This window comes from Cyclopterus lumpus, chromosome 20, assembly GCF_009769545.1.
Source record: "Cyclopterus lumpus isolate fCycLum1 chromosome 20, fCycLum1.pri, whole genome shotgun sequence".
NCBI lineage: Eukaryota > Metazoa > Chordata > Actinopteri > Perciformes > Cyclopteridae > Cyclopterus > Cyclopterus lumpus.
The window spans coordinates 1941344-1952599 of NC_046985.1; the positions used below are offsets into that span (position 1 = coordinate 1941344).

At 49.7% G+C, this 11256-nt stretch overlaps 1 protein-coding gene across 1 annotated transcript in view; it reads left to right on the plus strand.

Annotated features, from left to right (window-relative positions):
* and1 (actinodin1) overlaps positions 1–1025 on the plus strand; it is a 5255-nt gene extending 4230 nt beyond the window's left edge. The window contains exons 6-7 of the mRNA XM_034560698.1: positions 6–212; positions 426–1025. Of these exons, the coding sequence (XP_034416589.1) occupies positions 6–212; positions 426–1025 (807 nt within the window). The remainder of the gene's footprint in view (positions 1–5; positions 213–425) is intronic.
* The last annotated feature ends 10231 nt before the right edge of the window (positions 1026–11256 follow it).

The following is an 11256-nucleotide window of genomic DNA, read 5'->3' on the forward strand; positions in this document are numbered from 1 at the left end:
TCCAGGCGCCTCGTGCCCCGAACCCTCCTGCCGCAGCTGGCCCCGGATCCTGCAACCCTCTTTATGAAGAAGGCTGCAACCCCCTTACTGCCACCAGATTTGCCAACCCCCCTAAGGCATATCAAAATGAGAAGGAAGATGAGGCTGCTGCCCTTCGTGCGGCTCCTTCCGCAGTGCAGAACGACCCCTATGCGATGTTCAGGGATGCTTATGCTAACGCTAACAGAGTCAATGATCCCTATGCTATGCAACGCCAAGCTAGCGCCCCAACTGCTCCTCCGGCTAATGACCCGTATACCATTCTGCGTAGATTCATGGCCCAAGCTCAAGGTAACAACCCATATGCTGAACGCGTGGAGGCGGCTCCACGCAGGGAGGCGGCTCCAGAGACCAACCCCAACGATCCCTTCGCCGCGATGCGTGAGGCGGCGGCTGCCATGCACCGCCGCGGTCTGCCCGCCGCCAGGCAGCAGTTCCCTTTTCCTAATCCAAATTATGAGGAGCCTACCCAGGAGGAGCGCCACCCTCTGGGTCCCCCAGGTAAAACCAAGGAGGGCTATGAGTGCTTCGTCGGCTACGATCGCGAATGCACCCCCGTGAAGCCCACGGAGCCTCGCTCTGGAGTCCACCGCCGCATCCCTTACCCCGCCGAGGCCTATGAGCCCCACCTGAATGCCGACGGCACCCGCAGCGGAGTCCTGGAGCCTTCCAACCCGCACTGTGACCCGGAGTACGACCGCGACTGCCGCCTGCGCCGCTACGAGCCTCAGCCCGAGGCCCAGCCCGAGCTTTACGCCGAGGAGGACCACAGCCAGGGGGCGGTAGAGAGCGAGCAGCCAGAGCAGCCGGAGCAGGAGCAGTACGAGGCCGAGCCCTACCAGAGCGGCCAGGAGGAGCCTCACATGTCCTACCAGCCACTCTCACAGGGTATGCCCAGCCTCCAGGACATCCTGAGGCGCTACGGAGACCAGTACCCCGAGCAGGAGGATCACAGAGCCTATGCAGACGACTATCGCAAGAAATAAATAAACACACACGTGCATGCAGATGGACATGAATACACAGTCCCATGTGTTCTTGTAGCTTAGCCATTGACCGCAGTAAGTCCTACCTGGACCAGATATGGGACACGAGAGAAATCTATGGACCCGATGAGCGAGTACGTGCACGTACATGCACGTACGTGCACACATAGCTTCCAGCTGCAGAAAGCTGAGGGTCTTCATCTCTTTAGCCCTGTTGCTTTGGCCTAAGGCTTTCTAGTGTGCGCCTCCTCCAACCACTCGAATGTGTAATGACTTCTCAATGCTCAGCTTTGCTTCTGTATCGATGCATCTCACCATTTAAAAAAAATGTGTTTGTTACTTTTTTGTCAGCCATGTGATTATGTGAAGATTTTTTGTTATTCCATTTTGAACGTTCTAATAAAAATCTGTAGAAAGCTGTTTTTGTATTTCATTTTCATTTGACAAAGTAAAAACATGTTTCTATTTTGCTACAGTATTCTACAGCCATGCCAGCTGTGAGGCTGAGCTAAATGATAATGTCACAATAACAGTGTGAATATACTGATGCATTAGCCATCTTAGCTTAGCATGCTCAAATTAAAAAAATTGAGGACGATGGGAATTTGATTTTGACTTAAAAACTTTTGCATCAGTCTTACTTTTCACTAAATCTGCACTATGTATCTCAACATGTGGACTTTAAGGTCAAGAGTGAAGGATTCAGGGGGATCTATTAGAAATACAATTCTGCCAGTATTTCCGTTAGCTTAAAATTAGCTCTTTCTATCCATGTAGGGCGCTGGTCCTCAGCGCTAAATCCACAGTGTTTGATTCCTTTTCCTTTCATCTCGTCTTTCACGTCGAGCACAGTTAGCATCAACGTTAACTTTCGTTCCCCTGGAAACAAAAAACAAACCCTCTTTTAGTCATTTATAGAGTTGCTCACGTTGTGATTTCTGACACGAGTTGATATTTAGAGACTGGACTACAGCGGGGGGGTTATCCATCCGCCCGCCTCACACTGGTCTTCTCCAGCTGTAAACGAACACCTCATGCCGAGGCTGGACTTTATTGATCCGGCAGCTCTCAGACACATCAGCAGCAGCCACGTGGAAGATCTGGGTGTGCTGCTTAAGAGGGTTGCAGAAAAACCGTGGACTTGAATGCAGCATATATATATATGGACGCAGCATGACACAAAGGCCGGGTTAATACTTTTCCTGTACAGGTCACAGGGTAGAGAGCTGTATGAAGAGGCCATAAACAGGCTCACATGTAGCTGTGTGTGAACAGGGAAACAAATCACTGTAACCGTGAAGCTAAAGGGGGCTCGGTGCATTTCAACATAAGAAAGCGTCTCCTGTCGGTGGTGTGATTTACGACTTTGCCCCTACCGATGACGGCAAACGCATTACATTATCGATTACCCATCTTTAAAATGTACGTCTTGTGTAATTGTAATGTGCACATCGCCTTCCAGCGGTAGTTTCCGGGATCGGTTTTCTCTCGTTTTGTGGCCTCCCCTCGACTCCTGAGTCTCCTGCTGCCCCGTGACAGACTCAGTGTAGGAACCCAACCCGTTTCCGTGGATCCGCCTGTATTTTGGTGGGTCTCGTGACCGTAGTGGGGGATTCTACGACTCCAAGGGTGGACCCGGAGGTGGACCCATTCGAGGGGACCCGCCTGGCTTTTTGGTGGGCCCCCGTAACCTCCAGAAGGGACGGTACGACCGCCATATGGTCTCAGCACCTGACCCATACGAGACGATCCGACCGGGCTTATGGTGGGCCTCGTAGCCTCTTAGCCTCGTGGCCTCGTGGTCTCGTGGCCTCGTAGCCTCGTGGCCTCGTAGCCTCGTAGCCTGGTGTCCACGTGGCCTCGTGGTCTCGTGGCCTCGTAGCCTCGTAGACTCGTGGCCTCGTGGCCTCGTAGCCTCGTAGCCTGGTGTCCACGTGGCCTCGTGGTCTCGTGGCCTCGTGGCCTCGTGGTCTCGTGGCCTCGTAGCCTCGTGGCCTCGTGGCCTCGTGGCCTCGTAGCCTCGTGGCCTCGTGGCCTCGTGGCCTCGTCGTCTCGTGGCCTCGTGGCCTCGTCGTCTCGTGGCCTCGTGGCCTCGTCGTCTCGTGGCCTCGTGGCCTCGTCGTCTCGTGGCCTCGTGGCCTCGTGGCGTCGTGGCTTCGTGGCCTCGTGGCCTCGTGGCCTCGTAGCCTCGTGGCCTCGTCGTCTCGTGGCCTCGTCGTCTCGTGGCCTCGTGGCCTCGTGGCCTCGTGGTCTCGTGGCCTCGTGGCCTCGTGGTCTCGGGGTTCACGCATCCCCATTCCCGGAGTCGGGCGCCGCTTATGGTGAACCTCGTAGCCTCGTGGCCTCGTGGCCTCGTAGCCTCGTGGCCTCGTAGCCTCGTGGCCTCGTCGTCTCGTGGCCTCGTGGCCTCGTCGTCTCGTGGCCTCGTGGCCTCGTGGCGTCGTGGCCTCGTGGCCTCGTGGCCTCGTAGCCTCGTGGCCTCGTCGTCTCGTGGCCTCGTCGTCTCGTGGCCTCGTGGCCTCGTGGCGTCGTGGCCTCGTAGCCTCGTGGCCTCGTCGTCTCGTGGCCTCGTCGTCTCGTGGCCTCGTGGCCTCGTCGTCTCGTGGCCTCGTGGCCTCGTGGCCTCGTGGCCTCGTAGCCTCGTGGCCTCGTCGTCTCGTGGCCTCGTGGCCTCGTCGTCTCGTGGCCTCGTGGCCTCGTGGCGTCGTGGCCTCGTAGCCTCGTGGCCTCGTGGCCTCGTAGCCTCGTAGCCTCGTGGCCTCGTAGCCTCGTAGCCTCGTGGCCTCGTGGCCTCGTAGCCTCGTGGCCTCGTGGCCTCGTGGTCTCGGGGTTCACGCATCCCCATTCCCGGAGTCAGGCGCCGCCTCCGTGCCGCAATCCACGCCGGTTCTGACTCCCCGTGTCCCGTCGCCGCCCCGGCCGAGGTTCAAAGTTGCATTATGAAATCCTCCTAAAACAAAAAGGTGAAAACAAGAGTAATAAAACAATAAAAACGTAACGTGTGGTGGTAACGTGACGGCTTCAACTGTAAATATTGTGAGAAACATAATGACACGTTGCCACAGACTCTCCTGATCTTCAGATCCATCCCATAATGAGCAGCTTCAAGTGACTCACAGGCTGCCAGCGTGATGCATCATTAAAAAATGAATTAAAAATAGGGTGTTTGTTTCTTCTGTCAAGTTGTGTTAAAGGCTGCGAGCTGGTGTTATGAAATGTGTTATGAAAAGTGTTATGTGAAAGGTGTTATGAAAGGCCGCGGGATCAAAAACAAAGTAAGTGAAGGAAGCGAGGGAAGAGCTAAAGGAGACGAGAAGCCCAACATCACAAACTCCCCTCAGAGGGCTTTACAATCTGTACACATGCGACACCCCTGACCTTTGACCTTCAGGAGAGCAACAGAGGAGGACCCCTCTCCCCGGATGGACAGAAGCAACAGACGTCATGTGACCAGAACGAACAGCGTCATGGAAACAATCGTCAGAGAGAGAGAGAGAGAGAGAGAGAGAGAGAGAGAGATTCCTTCTCTCGGGATGACGTCGTGTGTTTCTACGCATCACGTAGATTTATAACGGAGGTCAGAGGAGAACCGAGTCAGCAGATTCTCACTGTCGGATCAGACTGAATACAGAGTCCGACTTTTACCTCCTCGATTGGTTTATTCATGTATTTATTTTGAACCTTCCTTCTGCTCGAGGACACACGCCCTCAGAGTTCAGTCAACCTCAGGTTTTCACCTCGGACCACGTCGACGAGATGCTTCACCCCATCTTGCTCCTGCAGGCGGCTGCTGCCGTGCTATGAATGGTTATGAATGGTTATGAATGATTATGAATGGTTATGAATGGTTATGAATGGTTATGAATGGTTATGAATAGTTATGAATGGTTATGAATGGTTATGAATGGTTATGAATGGCTGTGAATGGTTATGAATGGCTATGAATGGCTATGAATGGTTATGAATGGCTATGGATGGTTATGAATGGCTATGAATGGTTATAAATGGTTGTGAATGATTATGAATGGTTATGAATAGTTATGAATGGTTATGAATAGTTATGAATGATTATGAATAGTTATGAATGGTTATAAATGGTTATGAATAGTTATGAATGATTATGAATGGTTATGAATGGTTATGAATGATTATGAATGGTTATGAATAGTTATAAATGATTATGAATAGTTATAAATGGTTATGAATGATTATGAATGGTTATGAATAGTTATGAATGATTATGAATGGCTATGAATGGTTATGAATGGCTATGAATGATTATGAATAGTTATGAATAGTTATGAATAATTATGAATAGTTATAAATGGTTATGAATGATTATGAATGGTTATGAATAGTTATGAATGATTATGAATAGTTATGAATGGTTATGAATGGCTATGAATGATTATGAATGGCTATGAATGGCTATGAATGGTTATGAATGGCTATGAATGATTATGAATGGCTATGAATGATTATGAATGGCTATGAATGGTTATAAATGGTTGTGAATGGTTTGATAGCCCCCGATGGGCAGGTGGCCCCCTGCACGGTGTGTGTGTTTGTGTGTGTGTGTGTGTGAATGACGACATGTAGTGTTGGTCAGCAGCGCCAGAAATACACATTTCAATATTTTTAAACTACGCGTTTCATTCAGAACACATTTTCAAGTCTCATATTTTTTATTCTAACACAACTCCCTTTTCTTTATTCTCTCCATTCTAGTTCTTGGATGAGTGAGAGAGAGAGAGAGGCGTTGTCTTATCACGTGAAACATGGCGGCCCACAGACAAAAACCCCATCAACTAATTTCATACTAAATTTATTATTAATCACTCCGAGACATTGGACGTGTTGGAAGGAATTATCCATTCCACACAAAGACGTTATTATGTTAATGTGATTTTGTTTCTGTTCCCAGTGTAAGGCGAGTGTTTCAAAAGTTTTTGAAGGCCACACACACACACACACACACACACACACACACACACACACACACACACACACACACACACAGGACTGCTCAGTTGTATAAACCGGTGATTAGATGTTCCGGTCGTCGTCTCCGGAGACGCCGCGGGTCGCCCGCCGACGACCGGCGACAGGTTGTCTTGGCAACCTTGGCGTGATAGATGTCCCCGCCTCCTGCTGTCGTCTTGGCGACGCTCTGGTGTTTATCTCGCCATCCTTTCGACTGGAGGTGTCGTTCATCATCGGACTGCTTGACAGAGGGGGGTCAACTTCCCCCGCTGATCAAATATGAATAACTTTGTATAAAACAACGCCCGACGTGTGCGTTCAAGTACAAAAATGTGTTTTTTTTTTAACTCTTTCATGTCCAAACAGAAGTGGCTCCGCCTCTCCTTTGGCTCCGCCTCCCTCTCCTTTGTCCCCTGTTATTATTTTTCATCTATTTCTCTTCCGTACGTACTTTGGACCTCTTCTAGTCCTTCATATTTTTAGCTAGAGAAACCGTTCAAATATTTAAAAAATCCAGCTTCTTCAGGACACTATATCCTTTCATATTTCTAACTTTTCAAATGTTCATATCATAAATCTTTTATGGTTATTTTTTTTTAATTGGATCACAATGGAGAAAGTCTTCAAATTAAAAAACATATAAGATCTTCATACTTTCAGCTAAAGACACCATTTAAATGTTTAAATGTTGACAGAACCTTCAGCTATTACTGTATATTTTCAGATATTTTTTTATCCTTTCACATTTTCAAATGATACATTTTTTTTATGGAATACAAAATGAATGGGATCCTATGGGGTAAATCTTCAAATCCGCGTAAACTTTCTCAACTTTAACAGCGTACAATGTCGCCGTACTTTCAGCTAAAGACACCATGTAACCTTTAAAATGTTGACAAAATCATCAGCTATAACTTTATAATTCAGCTTATTTTGATAGCTTTTATACTTTTTTAACTGTCCCCGTTGTAGTTTTATGCGTTTGTCGGGTCGCAGCGCATTTCATTAGAGTAACGCAGCGCTCTGGTGATTGAATGTGGAGGCCGAGGTTGTGGAGCAGCGTCGGCCCGGAGTGACAAAGTCCATCTAATAATACGTTTGGGAACACGGGAGCGTCTCGTTCTGCAACCTCGCCGTGTTTGGCCATGAAGCCATCTGGAGCTATGTGTGTGTGTGTGTGTGTGTGTGTGTGTGCGTGTGTGTGTGCACACACACATCTGAGAAGCAGCTGTCTGAAGCAGCAACAGATGGCTCCTCTTCCTCGGTCTTCACTTGTAACCCAAAGACAACGTGGAGGAGACCAAAGCAAGAAGCAGCTATTTAAACTTCCACATGAGAGGGAACTCGTGTTCTTTGAGCAGCATCTTCCAATCACATCGTTATATTGACTGTGATTATCATTTGATCTCTTTTCTTCTATTCAGAGGAACAGGTGCAAAGTTATGAGCGACATCACCCACTCCACTTTAATATATTATACTTTATATATCCTTATACCTTATACTTTATATATCCTTGTACTTTATATATCCTTGTACTTTATATATCCTTATACCACGGACAGTCAGTTTATTCATAATCACTGCATTTATTATTTATTATGAAAACAGCCTTCAGGCTTACATTTGTATCTCTATTTGTATGTTGAGACATAAATATATCACTTTAAGTCTCTGAGGTCCATTTAGTTTGGCTTTGGCACAAACTATTGAGTCCTAAATTAAAAGGAAACTTTTGTTTCCTTCACGTTGATTGAACTACAAACAGAACTCGCCAAACAAAAAACATCAACAAAGTAATTTTAGGCATGTTTAATAACAACAAGTGTAAATTAGTATCACCTTATCTGCTCACTTAATCATGTCAAATTTAAATTTTAATTGTGCAGCAGTGAGTCTGATGTGAGTTTCCTTCAAAGCGTGCAGACTTGGAGCCGAGGGGCGTTTAGATCTGGAGACGATGGAGCGTGACACATCGTCCTGATTTATTCAGGCTACACATGTTTTCCTTTGGAGACGTGGAGAGACGTTGTTCAGCTGCTTCGAGGTCCACACAGCTCTCGTCTCAATGTTGTCGTCAATGCGCCAACAAAGAGAAACAAACTCAATGGTTTGCAAGGCCCCGATCAGTTTGGTGCCCCGGGTCCACCTCAATCCCCGGGTCTACCACCACCAATACCCTGGTTCACCACCATCCCCGGGTCCACCACCATCCCCGGGTCCACCTCAATCCCCGGGTCTACCACCACCAATACCCTGGTTCACCACCATCCCCGGGTCCACCACCATCCCCGGGTCCACCTCAATCCCCGGGTCCACCACCACCAATACCCTGGTTCACCACCATCCCCGGGTCCACCACCATCCCCGGGTCCACCTCAATCCCCGGGTCTACCACCACCAATACCCTGGTTCACCACCATCCCCGGGTCCACCACCATCCCCGGGTCCACCTCAATCCCCGGGTCTACCACCACCAATACCCTGGTTCACCACCATCCCCGGGTTCACCACCATCCCCGGGTTCACCACCATCCCCGGGTTCACCACCACCCCCGGGTCCACCACCACCCCCGGGTCCACCTCAATCCCCGGGTCCACCACCACCAATACCCTGGTTCACCACCATCCCCGGGTTCACCACCATCCCCGGGTTCACCACCACCCCCGGGTCCACCACCACCCCCGGGTCCACCTCAATCCCCGGGTCCACCACCACCAATACCCTGGTTCACCACCATCCCCGGGTTCACCACCATCCCCGGGTTCACCACCACCCCCGGGTCCACCACCACCCCCGGGTCCACCACAAACCCCGGGTCCACCACCACCAATACCCTGGTTCACCACCATCCCCGGGTCCACCACCACCCCCGGGTCCACCTCAATCCCCGGGTCTACCACCACCAATACCCTGGTTCACCACCATCCCCGGGTTCACCACCATCCCCGGGTTCACCACCATCCCCGGGTTCACCACCACCCCCGGGTCCACCACCACCCCCGGGTCCACCTCAATCCCCGGGTCCACCACCACCAATACCCTGGTTCACCACCATCCCCGGGTTCACCACCATCCCCGGGTTCACCACCACCCCCGGGTCCACCACCACCCCCGGGTCCACCTCAATCCCCGGGTCCACCACCACCAATACCCTGGTTCACCACCATCCCCGGGTTCACCACCATCCCCGGGTTCACCACCACCCCCGGGTCCACCACCACCCCCGGGTCCACCTCAATCCCCGGGTCCACCACCACCAATACCCTGGTTCACCACCATCCCCGGGTTCACCACCATCCCCGGGTTCACCACCACCCCCGGGTCCACCACCACCCCCGGGTCCACCTCAATCCCCGGGTCCACCACCACCAATACCCTGGTTCACCACCATCCCCGGGTCCACCACCACCCCCGGGTCCACCTCAATCCCCGGGTCTACCACCACCAATACCCTGGTTCACCACCATCCCCGGGTCCACCACCACCCCCGGGTCCACCTCAATCCCCGGGTCTACCACCACCAATACCCTGGTTCACCACCATCCCCGGGTCCACCACCACCCCCGGGTCCACCTCAATCCCCGGGTCCACCACCACCAATACCCTGGTTCACCACCATCCCCGGGTTCACCACCATCCCCGGGTTCACCACCACCCCCGGGTCCACCACCACCCCCGGGTCCACCACCACCCCCGGGTCCACCTCAATCCCCGGGTCCACCACCACCAATACCCTGGTTCACCACCATCCCCGGGTTCACCACCATCCCCGGGTTCACCACCACCCCCGGGTCCACCACCACCCCCGGGTCCACCTCAATCCCCGGGTCCACCACCACCAATACCCTGGTTCACCACCATCCCCGGGTCCACCACCACCCCCGGGTCCACCTCAATCCCCGGGTCTACCACCACCAATACCCTGGTTCACCACCATCCCCGGGTCCACCACCACCCCCGGGTCCACCTCAATCCCCGGGTCTACCACCACCAATACCCTGGTTCACCACCATCCCCGGGTCCACCACCACCCCCGGGTCCACCACCATCTCCAGGTCCACCACCACCAATCCCCTGGTTCACCACCAATAAGAGAGTTACTCTTACAAGTAATAAGAGAGTTATTCACAAGTAATAAGAGAGTTATTCACAAGTAATAAGAGAGTTATTCACAAGTAATAAGAGAGTTATTCACAAGTAATAAGAGAGTTATTCACAAGTAATAAGAGAGTTATTCACAAGTAATAAGAGAGTTATTCACAAGTAATAAGAGAGTTACTCTCACAAGTAAAAAGAGAGTTACAAAAATAAAAAATAAAACATCACTTTCTGAATAGATTGGATCTTTCCCTCAATTATTTTTTACATTTGCAGTCACAACACTAGAGAAAAATGTGATTGCAGGCTGTATATACAGACCGCCACATCGGAGTTAATAAATATATGAAAAACATGCTACATTTGACGATTTCAATAACCCTTTTAAAGCTGAAAATGTGTATTTATTATTTAAAGCTGAAATTTTTTATTCATTTGTATTTATTATTTAAAGCTGAAAATGTATATTTATTTGTATTTATTATTTACATGCAAAGTATTTTATTTCCAACCATTAGTAAATCAAAAAGGGTGACGGATAAATCTACAACTTTAGGAATACTACACTCAGATTATTTAGATCACGATTGATGCAGAAATCATTCAAAAATAATAAAACAGAATAAATACAACCATCTCCTTAATGTAGCTCCTTAATGTTTCTCAGTGTTTCAGTTTAAGAACTCTGCAAGTGATATCAAAGCTACACGGACAATTATGAATAAATAAAGCATCCACAAAACCATCGATCACAAATCCCTTTGATGTCACTCGCAAGTTCAATTAATTATTTGTGAACGTAGACGTTTACATTTCTATAAAAGACTGAATCCAACTGCTCGGCATCCCTCGTTAAGGAGCCAAGTTTCCCCCAAAAGATTCTTCACTTGATACCAGTATTGATTTATTGCATATCAAGGTGGTTTTTCTATGACTAGAGAAGTGAGACAATCCCTCGCTGTGGATTGAGTCCCAACTGTTGTAATAATTGATGATAATAATAATAATAATAATAATAGTAATTCTTTGAGCATTAACTTCCCCTTCCAAGTCCTCGTTGGCTGCATGACAAGATCAAAATCCTTAATTAGTCACGCAGTGGGAACATTTACATGATTACAGCAGCAGAGGGTGAATTGCAAACAAG